At 41.6% G+C, this 21398-nt stretch overlaps 1 protein-coding gene across 3 annotated transcripts in view; it reads right to left on the bottom strand.

The window, feature by feature from the left end:
• BLOC1S5 (biogenesis of lysosomal organelles complex 1 subunit 5) overlaps positions 1 to 21197 on the bottom strand; it is a 54497-nt gene extending 33300 nt beyond the window's left edge. The window contains exons 1-2 of one of the 3 annotated variants that reach the window (XR_001901534.2): positions 21031 to 21173; positions 19300 to 19382 (exon numbers count right to left, since the gene is read on the bottom strand). Coding sequence is in view for 2 of the 3 variants with exons in the window: in XM_009204417.4 (XP_009202681.2) it covers positions 19300 to 19382; positions 21031 to 21142 (195 nt within the window). In the remaining variant the exon portion in view is untranslated. Of the gene's footprint in view, positions 1 to 19299; positions 19383 to 21030 lie in introns of all 3 variants that reach the window. The other 2 variants (XM_009204417.4, XM_009204416.4) reach the window with 2 other exon arrangements.
• Between the last annotated feature and the right edge of the window lie 201 nt (positions 21198 to 21398).

Consider the following 21398-nt stretch of genomic DNA (forward strand, 5'->3'; position numbering starts at 1 on the left):
CAATTCTTCTTCTTCCAGCATAGACCAGGGAAGCAAAAAGATTGGACACCCCTGGTTTACACAAACAATGTGATTAATGTTGAATATCTCTTTCCTTCTGGAAGTCTGAAAATGTACATCCTAGGCAGAGGATGCCTCCTTGACCAGTCCCCAATGAAACCCCTGGACACCTAGGCTCAGGCAAGCTTCCCTGTAAGATTACACTTTACATGTGTTGTCACAACTTGTCACAAGGGGAATTCAGTGCATCCTGTGTGACTCCACGGGGGGAGGACTCTTGGACACTTCTACCTGGGTTCCTCTAGACTGCTTCTACCCGGGTTCCTCCAGACTGCTTCCCAAGCACCTTCTCCCTTTGCTGACACTGCTTTGTACTCTTTTGTCATAACAAAGCTTGCCACAAGTATGGCCATATGCTGACTTCTGTGAGTTCTTCTAGTGAATCACTGAACCTGCAGGTGGTTTTAGGAACTCCGAAAACATCTCCATTACAGAAAGTAGAGCAAAACCACCCTCCCTGCCCAAAATGAGGGTGGGCTATACTTAGTAACTTGCTTCCAAATAATAGAACAGGGAAAGGGAAAAATAGTAACATTATAGTAGAGAAAACTAGCAACATGATAGTTGAGAAAACCAGCAAATGCAGTAATACCTCAACCAAGCCAAGAAGGTTCATATTATCAGTGGTGTCATGTTGATAGCACGCACTCCTTGATATAATGTGATAAGGGTACTTTACCTTTGTGGTATTCTTTCCCAATACCCAAAACCCCAGTCTAGTCATGAGAAAAACAACAGACAAATCCAGATTGGATACCTAGCCAGTACTCAAGACTTATGTAAAGGTCATAAAAAATAAGGAAAGGCTGAGGAACTGTCACAGACCAAAGACTAAGGTGGCATGATGATTCAATGCAATGTGGTACCCCAGATTAGATTCTGGAACAGAAAGGGGATTGTAATAGAAAAACTGGTAAAATTCAAATAAAGTCTGGTGTTTCATTAACAGTAACGTATCAATGTTGGCTTCTTAGCTTTTACAAATGCAGCATGGTAATATAAGAAATTAAATAACGAAAGAAAGTGGGTGAGGTGTTGATATGGTTTGGCTGTGTCCCCACCCAAGTCTCAACTTGAATTGTACCTTCCAGAATTCCCACATGTTGTGGGAGGAACCTAGGGGGAGGTAATTGAATCATGGGGGCCAGTCTTTCCCATACTATTCTCGTGATAGTGAATAAGTCTCTGAGGGACTTATCATGGGTTTCCACTTTTGCTTCTTCCTCATTTTCTCTTGCCACCACCATGTAAGACGTATCTTTCAGGCCAGGTACGATGGCTCACGCCTGTAATTCCAGCACTTTGGGAGGCCAAGGCGAGTGGATCACGAGGTTAGGAGTTTGAGACAAGCCTGGAAGCCTGGCCAACATGGTGAAACTCTGTCTCTACTGAAGATACAAAACAATTAGCCAGGCGTGGTGGCACATGCCTGTAGTCCTAGCTACTCAGGAGGCTGAGGCAGGAGATTCCTTTGAACCTGGGAGGTAGAGGTTGCAGTGAGCCAAGATTGTGCCACTGCACTCCAGCCTGGGCGACAGAACGAGACTCCACCCCCCCCCAAAAAAAAAAAAAAGGAAGTGTCTTTCACCTCCTGCCATGATTCTGAGGCCTCCCCAGCCATGTGGAACTGTAAGTCCAATTAAACCTCTTTTTCTTCCCAGTCTTGGGTATGTCTTTATCAGCAGAGTGAAAACAGACTAGTACAGTAAATTGGTACCAGTAGAGTGGGGCGTTGCTGAAGATAGCAGAAAATGTGGAAGCGACTTTGGAAATGAGTAACAGGCAAAGGTTGGAACAGTTTGGAGGGCTCAGAAGAAGACAGGAAATGTGAGAAAGTTTATCAAAGCTGAATGGCTTTGATAAAAATGCTGATGGTGATATGAACAATAAGGTCCAGGCTGAGGTGGTCTCAGATGGAGATGAGGAACTTGCTGGGAACTGGAGCAAAGGTGACTCTTGTTATGCTTTAGCAAAGAGACTGGTAGCATTTTGTACTTGCCCTAGAGATTTGTGGAACTTTGAACTTGAGAAAGATGATTGAGAGTATCTGGTGGAAGAAATTTCCAAGCAGCAAAGCATTCAAGAGGTGACTTGGGTGCTGTGACAGGCATTCAGTTTTATAAGGTAAGCAGAGTATAAAAGTTCGGAAAATCTGCAGCCTGACAATGTGAAAGAAAAGAAAATTTCATTTTCTGAGGAGAAATCCAAGCTGGCCGCAGAAATTTGCATAAGTAACAAGGAGTCCAATGTTAATCCCCAAGACAATGGGGAAAATGTCTCCAGGTAATGTCCATGGTCTTCATGGCTGTCCCTCCCATCACAGGCCTAGAGGCCTAGGGGGAAAAAGTGATTTCACGGGCCAGGTCCATGGCCCCCGTACTGTGTGCAGCCTAGGGACTTGGTGCCCTGTGTCCCAGCCGCTCCAGCAGTGGCTGAAAGGGGCCAACATACAGCTTGGGCTGTGGCTTCAGAGGGTGGAAGCCCCAGGCTTTGGCAGCTTCCAAGTGGTGTTGAGCCTGTGGGTGCACAGAAGTCAAGAATAGAGGTTTGGGAACCTCTGCCTAGATTTCAGAAGATGTAAGGAAATGCCTGAACGCCCAGGCAAAAGCTTGCTGCAGGGGCGAGGCCCTCATGGAGAACATCCGCTAGGGTAGTGCGGAAGGGAAATGTGGGGTCGGAGCCCCCACACAGAGTCCCTACTGGGACACTGCCTAGTGGAGCTGTGAGAAGAGGACCAGCGTCCTCCAGACCCCAGAACGGTAGATCCACCGACAGCTTGCACCATGCACCTGGAAAAGCCGCAGACATTCAACGCCAGCCTGTGAAAGAAGCCAGGAAGAAGGCTGTACCCTGCCTCCCGGCCACAGGGCCGGAGCTTCCCAAGACCACCCACCTCTTACATCAGTGTGACCTGAATGTGAGACGTAGAGTCAAAGGAGATCATTTTGGAGTTTTAAAATTTGACTGCCCCACTGGATTTCGGACTTGCATGGGCACTGTAATCCCTTTGTTTTGGCAAATTTCTTTCATTTGGAACGGCTGTATTTACCCAATACCTGTACCCCCATTGTATATGGGAAGTTAACTACTTCACTTTTTATTTTACAGGCTTACTAGGTGAAAGAGACTTGCCTTGTCTCAGTGGAGACTTTGGACTGTGGACTTTTGGGATTAATGCTGAAATGAGTTAAAACTCTGGGGGACTGTTGGGAAGGCATGATTGGTTTTGAAATGTGAAGATGTGAGATTCGGAGGGGCCAAAGGTGGAATGACATGGTTTGGCTCTGTCCCCACCCAAATCTCAACTTGAATTGTATCTCCCGGAATTCCGGGGAATAGAATTCCAGGAATTCTATTGTGGGAAGAATCCAGGGGGAGGTAATTGAATCATGGGGGCCGGTCTTTCCTGTACTATTCTCTTGACGGTGAGTAAGTCTCACGAGATCTGATGGGCTTATCAGGGGTTTCTGCTTTTGCTTCTTTCTCATTTTTGCTTGCCGCTGCCATGTAAGAAGTGCTTTTGCCTGCCACCATGATTCTGAGGCCTCCCCAGCCATGTGGAACTGTAAGTCCAATTAAACCTCTTTTTCTTCCCAATCTTGGGTATGTCTTTATCAGCAGCATGAAAATGAACTAATACAGGGGTACATGGGAATTATCTGTACTATCTTTGCAATTTTTCTACAAATCTAAAATTAATACAAAACAAGAAGTTACTAAAAATAGAGTGGTAACCTTGACTATGAAAAAATAATAGGTTAGTTATGTTACTGAAGTGTTTTTATTTTTTTTTTGAGCCATTCTTATATGGCCAGCTTCTTACTTTTTCTAATTTTCTCATAATAAGATATTAACAACTTATACAAATGTTGCAAGAGAATAATATAATGAACTCTCATATACTCATCACCAATCTTCAACAGTTCTTACGACTGATTTTTTCCCCTCCGTAATGCTCCATACACCTCATCCCCTCTAGATTATTTTGAAGCAAATCCAAGAAAGTATATCATTTCAACTGTTAAATATTTCAACCTGTATCTTTTTGTTTGTTTGTTGTTGTAGAGACAGGGTCTTGTTCTATCACTGAGATCACACTACTGCTGGAGTGCAGTGATGTGATCATGGCTCACTGCAGCCTTGAACTCCTGGGCTCAAGCAATCCTCCTGTCTCAGCCTCCCAGTAGCTGGGATTACAGGTGCACACCACCACACCTGGCTCATTTTTCTTTTTTAAAAAATTTTGTGTAGAGACAGAGTCTCACTTTGTTGTCCAGGCTGGCCTCAAACTCGTGGGCTCAAGCAATCCTTCCACCCTGGACTCCCGAAGTACTGGAATTACATACATGAGCCACCATGCTCAGTCTCAACATATATTAGTATCTTTAAAACACAAGACTTGCCGTAAACAAACAATAAGACCAGTTCTCTCTCTATCACACACACACACACACACACACACACACACACACACACACAGACACAGTTAACAGTAATTTTTCTTTTTTTTCTTTTTTTTTTTTTTTTTGAGACAAGGTCGGGCTCTGTTTTCCAGGCTGGAGTGCAGTGGCACAATCTTGGCTCACTGCAACCTCTGCCTCCCTGGCTCAAGCGATCCTCCTACCTCAGCCTTCCAAGTAACTGGGACTACAGGCGCACATTATGACACTTGGCTAATTTTTGTATTTTTTATAGAGACAGGGTTGTACCCATCTCTCTATAAAAGACATTTGTTGACCACGTCTGGCCAACAATTTTTTAGTATCATGAAATATCAAAGTAATGTTCACATTCCCTCACATGTCCTATGTTTTTTATCTCCCAGTTTGTTTGAACCACAACCTAAACAAGTTTTATGTACCGTAATTGATTAATATGTTTCTTAAGTCCGTTTTAACCAATAGATTTCCCCTTTCACTTTTTTCCTTTGCAATTTGTTGGAAAAAAGTGAGTCATTTGTTCTGCACAGTTTCCCACAGTCTGTTGTTTGCTGAATGAATCCCCATGGTGTAATTTAACATACTCCTTTGTCTGTTCTCTTTCCTGTAAATTAGTCGTTAGAACTAAAGCCCTGATCAAATTCAGGGTTCTATTTTTTGTTTGCAAGAATTTTTCAGACATGAGTTGTATATTCTCAACAGCATCTTGGTAGCATTCTGTCTTTGTTTACTAGCAGAAATACTCTATGAAGAGAAACTGCCCCTATCAACAACTTGGTTACTCCGAGGAATGTTCACATACAAAAGGCAAAACAGAACACTTGATTCTTTCTCCCTTATTTACCAGTTTCAAAAATAATGAGTTTGCTCCCTAGTATTCACTAAAGGTGATTAGAAAGGTTTTTTGTTTGTTTGTACATATCCCTATGACTCACAGATTTAAAGATATTTGAAGTTTTTCAATCCATTGCAGTATTTCTCACAGAATGAACGCAAGGCCTTTTGCACCAGATAATTGGTACTCAGATTATCCTAGCTTTGTCCAGTGGGAGCCTATTCAAGCTGGCTCTGGAATGCTTCAGACAAAACTCTAGTATTTTGTAGTAGGTCATTTGCTTTCTGGCATGATCTGATGCTCCAGGTTCATCCTCTCCATCTCCTGCTCTGGACTTGGAATGAGCATGTGTCTAACTCCCACTGGGATGGAGAAAAGGAATTCGGAGACTGAAAACTAAGGCTGCTCACTGCTATTGGGTTGGTCACTATTTCTAACTTTTCAGTGGACAAGGCTAGGAAATATGTATTTTTAAAAAGAATAGATATATCTTGAGTTTATATTGATAGTCAAACTCAAATTCAAGACCATAGAATTTCTAATTACCCTCTTCTGTTTTATCTCTTCCCAGTTATCAAAACACCAACATAATTATTTTTTATCACTGATTCAATCAAGTCGTAATACCAATACTAGCATCAAGAAAATGATTACTAAAAAAAGAAATTTAAGATTTTTTTTAAAATTTTTTATTTTGAAGATATATTTCACTAGGATGTAAAGTCAAATCATTGTGCCTTGAAATTACATGGAAGAGTTGGCCGGGCGCGGTGGCTCACGCCTGTAGTCCCAGCACTTTGGGAGGCCGAGGTGGGCGGATCACCTGAGGTCAGGAGTTCAAGACCAGCCTGGCTAATATGGTGAAACCCCATCTCTACTAAAAATACAAAAATTAGCTGGGCATGGTGGTGCGCACCTGTAATACCAGCTACTCGGGAGGCTGAGACAGGAGAATCGCTTGAACCCAGGGTGGCAGAAGTTGCAGTGAGCCGAGACCACACCACTTCACTCCAGCCTGGGCGAACGAGACTCCACCTCAAAAGAAATAAAAGAAAGGAAATTAAGAAAGAAAGGAAAGAGGCCGGGCGCAGTGGCTCATGCCTGTAATTCCAGCACTTTGGGAGGCCGAGGCGGGCGGATCACCTGAGGTCAGGAGTTCGAGACCAGCCTGGCCAACATGGTGAAACCCCATCTCTACTGAAAATACAAAAATTAGCCGGGCATGGTGGCAGGCGCCTGTAATCCCAGCTAACTGGGAGGCTGAGGCAGGAGAATCTCTTGAACTCGGGAGGCGGAGGTTGCAGTGAGCTGAGATCGTGACACTGAACTCCAGCCTGGGGGACGAGCAAGGCTTTGTCTTGAAAAAAAGCAAGAAAGAAAGGAAAGAAAGAATGTGGAACAATTTCTCTCTAAGTAGCAATGTCGCCATCCAAAAACACAGACTTGTTTCTTTAAATTTTACTTGACTCTTAGGAATTGCTCTTTAAATTTAAAGTTTACCTTAAATTATGTAAAATATTTATATGGCTCCAAAACTACATCTGTAAAACAAAATACATTCAAAGAAGTCTAGCTTCTACTATCCTCCTATCCTTTGCACCCTATCTCCTCCACAGCTTTCCCTTTAGGTAATTATTAACTTATTCAACCACTGTTTTAAGTATATACATGCATATACAAATGCATACGTGTCAATGTGTGTATAATTACGTATATACCTTTTTTTTTTTTTTTTTTGGAGATAGGGTTTCACTCTGTTGCCCAGGCTGGAGTAAAGTGGTGTGATCCTGGCTCATTGCAACCTCCGTTTCCTGGGCTCAAACGATCCTCCTGCCTCAGAACCCAAGTAGCTGAAAGAACAGGTAAAAGCGATATGCCTGGCCAATTCTTGTATTTTCTGTAGAGACGGGGTTTCATCATGTTGCCCAGGGCCGGTCTCAAACCCCTCAGCTCAAGCAATCCATCCACCTCAGTCTCCCAAAGTGCTGGGATTACAGGTGTGAGCCACTGTGTCCGGCCAATGTATATACTTCTAAGCGTACACAAGCATACCTCACTTTACTACGCTTTGCAGATACTATGTTTTTTAAAAATTGAAGGTTTGTGACAATCCTGTTTCAAGCAAGCCTATTGGTGCCATATTTCCATCAGCACGAGCTCACTTTGTGTCCCTGAGTCACATTTGGGTAATTCTCATAAAATTCACAAGTTTTCATTACTATTACACCTGTTAGGGAGATCTGTGATCAGTGATCTTTGATGTTACTGTTGTCATAGTTTTGGGGTGCCACAAACCACAATCATATAAGACCACGAACTTAATCTATAAATGTTGGGTCTGTTCTCACTGCTCCACTGACCAGCCATTCCCCCATCTCTTTCCCTCTCCTTGGGCCTCCGTATTCCCCATGACACATTGAAATTAGGCCAATTAATAACTCCACAATGGCCTCTAAGTGTTCAAATAAATAAAGAGTCATACATCTCTGACTTTAATCCAAAGCTAGAAATGATTACACTTAGTGAAAAAGGCATGTTGAAAGCCAAGGCAGGATGAACGCGAGGCCTTTCGCACCACATATTTAGCCAAGATGAGAAGGGAAAAGAAACATTTTTTTTTTTTTTTTGAGACAGAGTCTCTCTCTGTCACCCAGGCTGGAGTGTAATGGCATGATCTCAGCTCACTGCAACCTCTGCCGCCAAGGTTCAAGTGATTCTCCCACCTCAGCCTCCCAAGTAGCTGAGACTACAGGCAAGCACCACCATGCCTGGCTAATTTTTTTGTATTTTTAGTAGAGACGGGGTTTCGCCATGTTGGCCAGGCTGGTCTTGAACTCCTGACTTCAGGTGATCCGCCTGCCTCGGCTTCCCAAAGTGCTGGGATTACAGGCATTAGCAACTGTGCCCAGTGGAAAAGAAAGATTATTGAAGGAAATTTAAAATATTACTCCATTGGGAGGCCAAGATGGGCAGATTACGAGGTCAAGAGATCGAGACCGTCTTGGCCAACATGGTGAGACCCATCTCTACTAAAAATACAAAAATCACCTGAGCGTGGTAGCGCACTCCTGTAGTCCCAGCTACTCAGGAGGCTGAGGCAAGGGAATCGCTTGAACCCAGGAGGTGGAGGTTGCAGTGAGCCGAGACTGCACCACTGAACTCCAGCCTGGTGACAGAGTGAGACTCCATCTCAAAAAAAAAAAAAAAGGTTATTCCAGTGAACACACAAATAAGAAAGTGAAACAGCCTTATTGCTAATAGGGAGAAAGTTTGAGTGGTCTGGATAGAAGACGAAACCAGCCACAACATTCTCTTAAGCCAAAGCCTAATCCAGAGGAAGGCCCTAACTCTGTTCAATTCTATGAAGGTTGAGAGAGGTGAGGAAGCTGCAGAAGGAAGGTTTGAAACCAAGCCAGCAGAGGTTGGTTCATGAGATTTGAGGAAAGACACCACTTCCATAACATACAAGTGCAAGGTGAAGCAGCAAGTGCTAATGTAGACTGCAGGATCTAGCTACGATCATTGGTGAAGGTGGCTGCACTAAACAACAGACTTTCAATGTATATGAAACAGCCTGCTACTAGCAGAAAACGCCATCTAGGACTTTCATAGCTAGAGAGAAGTCAATGCCTGGCTTCAGAGCTTCAAAGGACAAGCTAACTCTCTTGTTAGGGGTTAATGCAGCTGGTGACCTGAAGTTGAAGCCAGTGCTCATGTACCATTCCAAAAATCCTAGGGTCCTAAAGAATTATGCTAAATCTACTCTGCCTGTGCTTTATAAAAGGAAGAACAAAGCCTGGATGACAGCACATCTGTTTACAGTATGGTTTACTGAAGCCCACTATTGAAACCTACTGCTCAGAAAAAAAGACTCCTCTCAAAATAGTACTGCTCAATGACAATACACCTGGTTACCCTGGAGGTCTGATGGAGATACACAAGAAGATGAGTGTTGTTTTCATGTCTGCTGATACAACATCCATTCTACAGCCCGTGGATTAAGAAATCACCTTGCCTTTCAAGACTTATTACTTAAGAAATAAATTTCTTAATAGCTGCCAGAGACAGTGATTTCACTGATGGATCTGGGCAAAGTAAATTGAAGATCTTCTGGAAAGGAGTCACCATTCTAGATGCCATTAAGAACATTAATGATTCATGGGAAGAGGTCAAAGTATCAACATTAACAGGAGTTTGGAAGAAGTTGATTCCAACCATCATGGGTGATTTTGAGGAATTCTAGGCTTCAGCTGAGGAAGCTGTTACAGATGGGGTGGAAAAAGCAAAACAACCAGAATAAGAAGTGGAGCCTGAAGGCCGGGCGCCGTGGATCACGCCTGTAATCCCAGCCCTTTGGGAGGCTGAGGCTGGCAGATCACGAGGTCAGGAGATCGAGATCACCCTGGCTAACACGGTGAAACCCCATCTCTACTAAAAAACTACAAAAAAATTAGCCGGGCGTGGTGGCAGGCGCCTGTAGTCCCAGCTACTCAGGAGGCTGAGGCAGGACAATGGTGTGAGCCCAGGAGGCGGAGCTTGCAGTAAGCCGAGATTGTGCCACTGCACTCCAGCCCGGGCAACACAGCGAGACTCCATCTCAAAAAAAAAAAAAAGAAGTGGAGCCTGAAGATGTGACTGAATTGCTGCATCTCATAATAAAACTTGAACAGATGAGGAGATGCTTCTTATGGATAAGCAAAGAATGCAGTTTCTTGAGATGGAATCTACTCCTGGTGACATCAGGCCAATTAATAACCCTACAATGGCCTCTACAAGTTCAAGTAAAGAAGAGTCACACAACTCTCACTTTAATCAAAAGCTAGAAATGATTACACTTAGAAAGACGTGTTGAAAATGCTGTGAACACTATTGAGATGACAACAAAAGTTTTAGAATATTATACAGACTTAGTTAATATAGCAGCAGCAGGGTTTGAGAAGACTGAAATTTGGAAAAAACTTCGACTGTGGGTAAAACACTACCAAGCAGCATTTTATGCTACAGAGAAATCTTTGTAGAAGGAAGAGTCAGTTGATGTGGGAACTTGATTGTTGTTTTAAGAAATTGCCACAGTCACCCCAACCTTCAGCAACCACCACTCTGATCAGTCAGCAGCCATTAACGTCGAAACAAGATTCTCCATTAGCAAAAAGATTATGACTTGCTGAAAGCTCAGATTATTAGCAGCCTTAACAAGAAAATATTTTTAAATTAAGGTATGTACATTGGTTTTTAGACATAATGCTACTGTAAACTTAAAAGACTACAGTATAAACATACTTTTCTATTAATTGGTTACCCAAGTAATTTGTTTAACTTGCTTTATTACAATATTCACTTCATTGCAGAGGCCTGTAACCAAACCCACAATATTTCTGAAATATACCAATAATATTGTACATACTTTTAAATTACCATTCTTAAACAGAAACGTGATACAGACTTTTCTTATTTCATGAGTCAAATTCATACACACATACATAATATACATATAAAATCTTTCTCTATGTGATCTTTGTTTTCTCTTTTTGGTGCATCTTTTTGTTATTTAGAAAAGTTGGTGTTCTTGTTCTCATGGTTATGTTTATATTAACACAGATCAAAGATCCCTAACTCGAAAATCCAAAATCTGAAATGCTCCAAAATTCAAAACTTTTTGAATGCTAACATGATGCTCAAAGAAAATGCTTATTGGAACATTTTGGATTTTGGAATTTTTGATTAGGGACATCCAACCTATACTTTATATAACTTTGTATATAATACCTTCATCTTTTTGGTGACTGTTTATTGGTTCCTTACTTATTAGCAATATTAATATTAGGTGTTAATCTTCTCTTTTCCCAGCTTTTCCCTCCTTTTCGGGATCCAATTTGAAACAGCATCCTTTTACTTCCAGTTAATATTTACAAGGCAATCGGTAAGGAAATCCTACTTTTCATAGACGCTCACCATTTCCTTCTATTTTCTGATAGTTGCACTACATCTTCACTGTCAGAACACAGAGCCACTGGATATTACACTGTCTGCCTTTAACTATGGTTTAGTCTTAATTCTGAAAGTAAATATATATTGAACGCTTACCCACTGTTGTTAGGCAGAAGTCTCTCTAATCATTTTGGTTAGCTGAAATTCACTCTGTTGTATAACAGATTCCTTAGGAAAGGCTCATTGGAACAATCATCCCAGAGTCCTTGCGTGACCTAATAGTCTGTGGTTCCTGTACCTGGGGGTCAGTTTGGCTGGATATAAAACCCCTGGCTGTTATTCCGTTGTCTTCTGGCATGAGACAGATACATCTGTTAACAACTGTGTTTTCTTGCCCTTATAAAGGACTTAGCCATTTTGTCTGGATGCCCAAAGGACTTTTTTCTATAAAGTCTAATAGATTTATTGTTAACTATCTTAGTGTTGTCTGTTCTGGGTTAATTTTCCCTGAATGTAGTGTGCCCTTCAATATAATTTTAGTAGTATTGTACTTCAAGAAAGTTTTATTGACTCCTAGTTTTTATATTTATATTTGCTCTATTATATTGCTTTGGTCTTCTTTTCTAGTGGCTCATTATCACACATATTTCAATTTTTCATTTCAATTTTCAACTTCACTTAAGGACTCTTCAGTTGTTTATTCACCCGTGTTCCTTTTAGTTTAGTTTTCATTTCTGACATGTTTTTAAATTTCTTTTTCCTGAATTCTTTCACCTTACCTTTTATTTTTGCTAATTATTTTACCTGACCATTTCTGAGTTTTTCCTTTTATGAGGTATATTGTTCTTTCCTTGCTTCTACAATTTTTTTTTGTTTGTTTTGTTTTTTGTTTGTTTGTTTGTTTTGAGACGGAGTCTCGCTGTGTGGCCCAGGCTGGAGTGCAGTGGCGCGATCTCGGCTCACTGCAAGCTCCGCCTCCCGGGTTCACGCCATTCTCCCGCCTCAGCCTCCCGAGTAGCTGGGACTACAGGCGCCCGCCACCACGCCCGGCTAGTTTTTTGTATTTTTAGTAGAGACGGGGTTTCACCGTGTTAGCCAGGATGGTCTCGATCTCCGGACCTCGTGATCCACCCGTCTTGGCCTCCCAGAGTGCTGGGATTACAGGCTTGAGCCACCGCGCCCGGCCGCTTCTACAATTTTCTTATGCTCCCAGAGCTCATCTTAAAATACTAGGTTTGGCTGGGTGGCTCACGCTTGTAATCCCAGCACTTTGGGAAGCCGAGGCGGGTGGATCACCTGAGGTCACGAGTTTGAGATCAGCCTGGCCAACATGGTAAAACCCTGTCTCTATTAAAAAATACAAAAACCAGCCAGGTGTGGTGGCGGGTGCCTGTAATCCCAGCTACTCGGGAGGCTGAAGCAGGAGAATCACAGGAACCCAGAAGGTGGAGATTGTAGTGAGCCGAGATCACACCACTGCATTCCAGCCTGGGAGACGAGTAAGACTGTCTCAAAAAGTATATAAAATAAAATACTAGGTTATAGTTTTATTTTTTGTGTAGTCAAATCTTTCTTATTTCCTTGAGGAATATTATTCTGTTCTTTATCCTCTAATAAATTGTGTGGGATTTGACTCTTGCTCAACTGTAAGTGAAATTAGTTTTCCACTATTTTTAGAAGGGAGGGGTGGTCACAACAGCCTTTTTAACTTCAGAGTTGTAGAACTCCCTCTTTTGTTTCACAAAGTATTCAGTTTCCTACAGCTTTTCTACAGTGTAAAACATTATTGTGAAAGGGTGTTTTGGTTTGGGAGTTCCAAAGCCCCTGACTGCTTCAGCACCGTTAGGCTTTCCAACAGCCCGCTAGCACCTACTCCTAAGTTGGAGCCTGTGAAGTCCCCTCCCAGTTTCTGCTGCTGTTCTCCAAATGGCCCAGTGCTACAGTTTGAATGTATCCCCCAAAACTATGTGCTGGAAATATAACACCCAATGCCACAGTGTTGGGAGGTGGGGTCTGGGCCTAATGAGGGGTGATTAGTTCATGAGGGCTGTGCCCTCATGAATGGGTTAAGGTCATTATCAAAAGTATGGGTTCCTTTATAAGTAGACAAAGTTCAGACCCCTTATCTTTCTCTCTTAACTTTTCTTACCTTCTGCCTCCCACCATAGGATGACATAGTCAGAAGGCACTCACCAGATGAAGCCCCTTTGATAACTTCCCAGCCTCCAGAACTGTGAGCAAAATACGTTTCTCCTCATTATAAATTACTCAGTTTCAGGTATTCTGTTCTAGCATCACATGACAGACTAAAACACCCATCAGGCTTCCCAAATCTATCTGGTGGGAATTTTGAGGTTGTCTAGCACTCAACGCTCTCACAAGTCCCTCTGCATTCTTTCCACTCCCTCTGGCAGTTCTTATACCACAGAAGCCTTTTAGCTGTTGGTGACTTGGCCACTGGTATCATGGGTACCCTGTCGCCTGGTTTTATTACAGATGTAGATTGGTTTTGCTATGCTAATTGCTCTGTTTTTAGATATATTCAAGGAGAAAAAAAAAACAAACATAAAACTATGCCACCACCACTGCCACCTTCTCCAGATGGCACTGTAATACGGAAAAATCAAGAGAGTAGGGGAAACGACTTCATTGCTTATGGCAGACTAATTTACATGTACAAGAAAATGATCTCTCAATTCAAAGACAAACAAAACTAAGAACAGAGAGGGGAGCTATGCAGTTCCATTCACAGGACAGATTACTCCGGGGCCTATAAATGGGCTTTGGGGTTCCAGGGTGCTCCTGAAATTGTAGTCAAATTGAAGACATATGTTCTCTATGCATTTTTCTGGGGAAAAAAATTCTTAAAGGAGTCCGTGACCTACTAAGAGAACCACTTATTTAAAGGGTTATTTATTGTAGCAGGCAAACTGGTACTTACAGTAAGTGAATTAGTAGCCATACCTCTCTAACAGCCCATTAATAATTAATTTAAAAGACAAAAAAAGGCCTGGCGTGGTGGCTTACATCTGTAATCCCAGTACTTTGGAAGACCAAGGCAGTTGGATCACCTGAGGTCAGGAGTTCAAGACCAGCCTGGCCAACATGGTGAAACCCTGTTCTCTACTAAACAATATACAAAATTAGCTGGATGTGGTGGCATATGCCTGTAATTCCAGCTACTTGGGAGGCTAAGGCGGGAGAATTGCTTGAATCCGGGAGGCACAGGTTACAGTGAGTTGAAATCACACCATTGTACTCCAGCCCGGGCAACATGAATGAAACTCCATCTCAAAAAAAAAAAAAAAAACTCATGACACTATTCCACAAAAAAGACATTAGAAAGTCTCTTCCCTTAAACTCACCATCTGGTATGCGTTTGTTTTTATGCTGATATTTTTAACTGAGGGGTACTGTTCACACTTATCACACAAGGAAGAATATAAACTAACATTTGTTTATTTATATATGTACATTGTTTCTGGCATGAAAATTCTCAGAGCAAAGCTCAGCACTCATAAAACTTGGTTTCTGATGTAATCTGACAGCATCAGAGAGAAAATGAGAGACTGATATAATTTAAATTTTTCTTTCAGTCACAAGATTTTAAACCATACAGTGTATACATATACTTATCACATGTTATATGGAACAGACACTCTGATAAAATGATGTTTTAACCTGACAGTGTCTCTAGTAATCTAACTAAAAACAAGAAATCAGGAGGTCAAGTGAAATTCTTGTGCTGCCTTTGGAGGAATTTTCTCTTGCTCAATTTAACCCACATTGGAATTAATTAAAACAGTCCCTCTCAACTCCTGTGCTTACTGCACTGTTAAACACTTTTCTTTCTGCCTCTAATTTCAACCAACATTGCCTTTACTTTTCCTAACCCCTATTTTTCTTTCAGTCCAAACAGCACCTGCTCTATGAAACTTTCCCTGAGCTCTCTTAGAAGTTTCTCCAGTTGTTTCCTCTTCTGAGCTCTCAAGTCTTTTGTGCTTATTTTATTATAATAATTACACCATGACGATTCTTTGTTTACATGCCTTTCTTCTCCCTAGATGGTAAACTTCATGGAGGTGGGAATTGTTTCCTATTTATTTTTTACATGTCTGGTATGACAGGTATCTCTGCCTCCATTCTCTTCTCTCTCATTATCAACACCTAAATTTCATTTGGAGTGGCAACATGCCTATAACAGAGACTGCTAGCTACTTCCTACCTGCCTTCCTTTTTGCTACATGAAATGCACATGTAATGGGTGGAGGTCCAAAAGCCACCTTGTAGGCTGAGCATGGTGGCTCATGCTTATAATCCCAGTACTTTTGGAGACTGGGGTAGGAGGATCAGTTGAGCCCAGGAGTCCAAGTCCAGCATGGGCAACATAGTGAGACCCTGTCTCTACGAAAATTAAACAAAAAAAAAGGCCGGCCATGGCGTTGTAATCTGGAAGAATCATGAGAGAGCAGGGTAAACTATTTCATTCCTTATGGCAAACTAATTTACATGTACAAGAAAATGGTCTCTCAGTTCAAAGACAAACACAACTGAGAACAGAGAGGTGAGCTATGCAGCTCCATTCAGAGGATAGGTTACTGTGGTCCCAGCTACTTGGGAAGCTGAAGTAAGAAGACTGCTTGAACCCAGGAGGTTGAGGCTGCAGTAGGCCATGATACTGCCACTGCACTCCAGGCTGGGTTACAGAGTGTGACCTTGTCTTAAAACAAAACAAAACAAAAAAGCCAACTTGTAAGCATAAGGACAAAGGCAACATCCCAAGGGGATAGAAGGTAAAACTGGAAGAAAAAGCTGACATCATAGGACCACCATTCCAGCCCTATGCTAACTCTAAACTCTGCATATTGTGATAGAAAATTAAGCACTTGTTAAATCCACTATTTTTCAGATATCTGTCACTATCAACTAAACATATTCCGTACTAATATACATAGGTATTCAGTAACTATTCCATAAAGCATTGCATGAATAAAGTTTGCTAAAAACGCAACAAGGAACTTATACAGGATTATATACTCTCTAAGCATGTCTAAATACTTATTGACTACCATGAGTCTCTGCTCTTTTCTACATGAGAAAGGCCATAACAGTTCCTCCAAGGCTAGAAAGACAGTGGCACAGAGGACAATGCCTTTACCCACTGATACTATGACATGAATACTCACTGGAAGGATTTCACCTGAAAGGTGAGATCCTTATGAATCTCTGTCCATAATGTCCATTGGAATCAAGGGGAAAAGAGTTTGTATAAAGTTAGGAGAAAGACAGTCAACTGTCCTTAAATACTAATGAAAACAAAAAGAGAGTTTAAAATAGCCTAACAGTGCTTCAGTAATTTAAGTAATGCTGCCACCATGTGGCACTTACTCCCTTCTTTTACAAATAAAATTTTATAAAGAAAAAGCTAATTGTTGCCATATACCTTAAGTTTTTTAAACATATAAACAACTTCAGCTTTAAGTGCTAGCCAGTTTTTCTTAAAGTAAACAATATTCAAATGGCACAGAAAAGACGGCACTTCCAGGAGGTGCCAGCAGCTCTGCTTCGCCGCTCTTCTCTATCTAACCACGCCGCTTTGGGCAAAGACCACATTTATTCATTATCTGATATCATTGTTTCGGCCAAGATAGAAAAGAAGTACAAATAATGCAGATGTATATTCAAACCTAAAGCCTCTGAAACACGTTCAGCTTTTTCCCTCTAATCTGAGAGGAGAGTATAACAGACAGAAAAGGCATTTGAGCCTGAGGTTCTACGCTACACTAAACCCTCAGGAAGACCAATGAGGGAGGGAAGACCAATTGCTCTTGTGTTGGTCACTGTGTGAAAAGACTGGATCAAGCACTTTTCAAGAAAAGCAACTCAAACTTAGCTGATAAAATGTTCTTGAGCCCTTCAGAGATCATTCTTCAAAAATAAAGACCATTCTTCAAAGCACTGTAAGAATGAAGGGTGGGACTATGTCTGTCTTATTCACTGGTAAATCATTACTTCCTGATATTATGCCTCACATAAAATAAGTGCTCGACACATTTTGTTTGACTTTATATAATCAGCTGTTACTATAAGCTGTTTTGACCTGTTAAATTTGTAGTAATTTATTACATAGACTTAGAAAATGAATACAGTGCTATATAGAGAAGTAAATTAGGGTGACATGATAGAGTGTACTGATGATGGCCTTGGACTAAAGGGCTGGAGGTGATATTTAACCTGCAATCTAAACCAAAAATAATGAGTCCTGCGAAAAATGAGAAGTAGCAGCATCTTAGGAAGATGGAATTGCTGATGCTTAACAATAGTGATGTGTTAATGAAAAAGAAAGGAAGAATTGTGGCTGAAACACAAGGAGTGAAGAGTTGTATACAATAAAGTCGGAAAGACAAGGAGAGGTCAGAGATCATCTAGGATTTTTAAGAACAGCCAAGATTTGTAGGCAGCACGGTAAAGGAATAGTCTCTGGATAATTTTCTATGTCTCCCACATTATTCTTATTCATAATAATAAAAAATAATGATGACAAATAAATAAATATCAAAAAGATAAAAAAGACTTAATTTTTTTTAATGATGACAATATGGTATAATCAGATTGTGGGAACTTACTGCTTAATGAACAATGAACCAATTATGTACATTAATTAACATATTAACTAAACCAATTATACAAATTAACATACATGTTACTTAACGTGTATAATTAACTTGGTTATGTATCTAGTTAATTCCTAGGTACCAGACAATATTCTAAAATGCACATATCCTGTAAAGTATTACACAGTTTTTGAGTCACAGCATCTTTTGCACCCAGAGATGGTTATCTAATGCAACAGCTCTGGCCCTCTACCTGAGTGCTCTGTACCAACTGGGTTTATTAAAAGGTTCTCTCCTTTTGGCATGTTTGCACATCCTGATTGGTCAGTCTCAAAAAAACTGAAACTTATACAGAATTACAAAATTGTTTGTGTAACACCATTTACCATCCCAACGGTAGTTTGAGAAGTTACCACTTAAAGCACAATAAACCAATTATACATGTACAAAGCTACAGTAATATGAAACAAGATGGCATGTTCGTGCATCACTGTCACTGAAACATAGTATGTAAGGTAGAGTGGCAGGTGGTTAAGCTAGAAAAGCAGGAGTCAGGTCACAGAACAATGCTTGGACTTTATCCTGAAGACAGAAATATTATCAAAAGTTTTAAAAAGTGAAATAATGTTAGATTCCCCTGGCAGCAGGGTGAAAACTAATTTGACTTGGTTGATAAAGCAGGCAAACCTGTCAGAAAGAACGGACATTTATGAGGTAAACATCTAGGTAACGTCTAAAAGATGTGGTCACTGAATGTGGAACCTATAAGAAAGGAAATAGCCAAGGATAATTCTCAAGTTTTAATTTGACTGCTTGAGTGATTGGTGATGTCTCAATTGAGGAAAAAAAATACAGAAAATGAGTCTGGAAAACTCAGACCCATCAATCTCTAAAATCCCTTTTTTTTTCACTGTATCTCATTTTATAGATTTAAAAATCCTTTTTTTTTTTTTTGAGACGGAGTCTCGCTGTGTCGCCCAGGCTGGAGTGCAGTGGTGCGATCTCGGCTCACTGCAAGCTCCGCCTCCTGGGTTCACGCCATTCTCCCGCCTCAGCCTCCGAGTAGCTGGGACTACAGGCGCCCGCCACCTCGCCCGGCTATTTTTTTGTATTTTTAGTAGAGACGGGGTTTCACCATGTTAGCCAGGATGGTCTCGATCTCCTGACCTCGTGATCCACCCGCCTCTGAGATCGACAGATATTAAATGCCCCAGAGTAGGCACCAGAACTTATGTCTCCTGCTGTTTAGTATGGAATTTATCCCATTAAAAACAACAATTTTTACCTCTTCATCATTTTTACTTCGTATATTTTATGAACACATGAACTAAAATCAGATTTTAAAACTGGGGAATTTCTCTTCTGTATAATAACACACTAACAATTAGGGAAGTACTTTTATAAAATAAGTTTAAATACTCACTTCAAATTCTTTTACAAAATAACGAGTTTCACCTTGAATAACTGGTCTGTGATCCAAAAGCCTTGAATGAATTTCTCCAAGATCTGTAAAGATAAAATGAAATTCAGGGTTAATCCATGCTAAATGGCATCATCTCTAGCTTGTTTTACTCTCTGTCTTCCCCACCAAGAGATGAAGGTTAAAATCCAGTTTAGACTACGGACTAAGAGGAAATCTCATCCACTGCCAGTGGATGCGTGCACTGATGCAACTGCTTTTGAGAACAATCTTTCAGTATCTAATAAAGTTGAAGACATGTATACCTAGCATTTTCATGCCTAGGTATGTAGCCTAGAAAACTTGCACAAATTAATAAGGCCATTTATACATATTTATTACAGCATAGGTATCAAAAGAAAAAACGGGAAACACCTTAACCATACTCATATAATGGAATTCTATGAATCATCAAATAAAAATAAATACATCAGAGTTACACTTATCAACATAAATATAATAAAAAATATAATACATATTTTATAATAAATATAATAAAAAGCAAGTTTCAGGAGGATTAAAGCCACTTACATAAACCTTTAAAAATATTCAAAATATTTCCTTTTGGGATAGAGATAGAAGCCACAAAACTATAAAGAAATGCGCAAGAATAATAAACACCAAATTCTGAATGGTGGCTACCTTGAGAGGGGGGAGGGGAATGAGTGCAATTAGAGCAAGACACAGTGGGGCTTTTAGTAATTTATTTATCACGGTGGATGGTGAATGTTCACTGTAAGTCTCTTTTTCATAAGTCTGAAAAAGTCATTAAGAAGGTCTGAATTTAAGTCTTTTGGTGACTCAATTTATTATTCTTCTTAGTTACAGCTATGCAGTTTAAAATGCAAATCTCAAAATTCCTTGAGAAATTAAAGTAAGAAAATGTGGTATTCATGTTCATTCACTGGCAATGTTCCCCAAATTTTTCATTTTTGCAGACATACGATGGGCAGATTTCAATTCTCTATTTTAAAGAATTTTATTAGGACATATCTTCTTAAGCAGGTCAAGTAGAAAAAATACGAATACAAGCACTGTATATAAGCACCGTATATATCTGGTATATATAAAGAACTACAATTCAACTGTCAAAGACTTTCCCGCAGGAAACAGCGTTGTGAGCTTTAGGAGTCAAACCTAATGCAGGTTCTGTGAGAATCTAGGTTGTAACCTTCTCCCAGCTCAAAGCACACAGGACACACGGACATTTCTGAACGTGAATGGTTCTTTACGGTGCTATAGGGCGCTTTCGTAAGTGTATCTCTCACTTACTCCTCGCACGACCAGGAACAGATCGGGGAGGAGAGTGGGTAAAGCCAATGACCCGAAGTCACTCAACTCCTAAGCGACTGCCCCCGCCTCCCAAGTCCAACGCCCTTTTCACTATATGTCGGTCACGAGGCTGCCCAAAGGCTCTGCGCCCCGGGGTCCTGAGCTTGCGGAATGGACAGGGGCGGGCCTGATGGCTCAGGCAGGGGCGAGGAAAGCGGGGAAACACGAGGAGCTGGGCTGGTTGGTTGTAGTGGGACGCATTTGGAGCGGGGAAAAAGAAGGGAACCAACCACCACGCCCCCACCCGCACAAACGCACGCGCGCCAGCCCGGGAGCCGGGGGTCGGCCCGGGTCAGAGGGCGCCGCCTGGGAGGTGAGGCTGTGCTAGGAACCACCAGGGACTATAGCCCTGACACTCCGTACCCTTGATAATGAGGTGCGCTGAGCCTGCAGTCCCCAGGGAGTCCCTCTTCTTGCTGCCACCGCCCGGGGAGGCCTCACAACCCACAGGGGTCTCTGTCCCTCCGCCACTCATCCCGACCAGTTCCGCCCACCCGCGGCCGCGCTGCGCCTGCGCAAACCTGGCCGCCCTCTTTCAAGGCGCGCTCGGGGTTTTTTTTGCGTCATCACAGGGCGCCGGAGAAATTCAATCTATTCAGCGGGCGGTGCCGGAAAGGCGTCTGCCGTGTAGTCAGGGTGTTAACTGGCAGAAGCTCTTGCCGCCATGCTGGATCAGGGCGGATGCTGCTGGAATAGGAAGGTGCTTGAACGTTGGAGCTAAACTCAGAGCC

Source organism: Papio anubis, chromosome 6, assembly GCF_008728515.1.
Source record: "Papio anubis isolate 15944 chromosome 6, Panubis1.0, whole genome shotgun sequence".
Taxonomy (NCBI): Eukaryota; Metazoa; Chordata; class Mammalia; order Primates; family Cercopithecidae; genus Papio; species Papio anubis.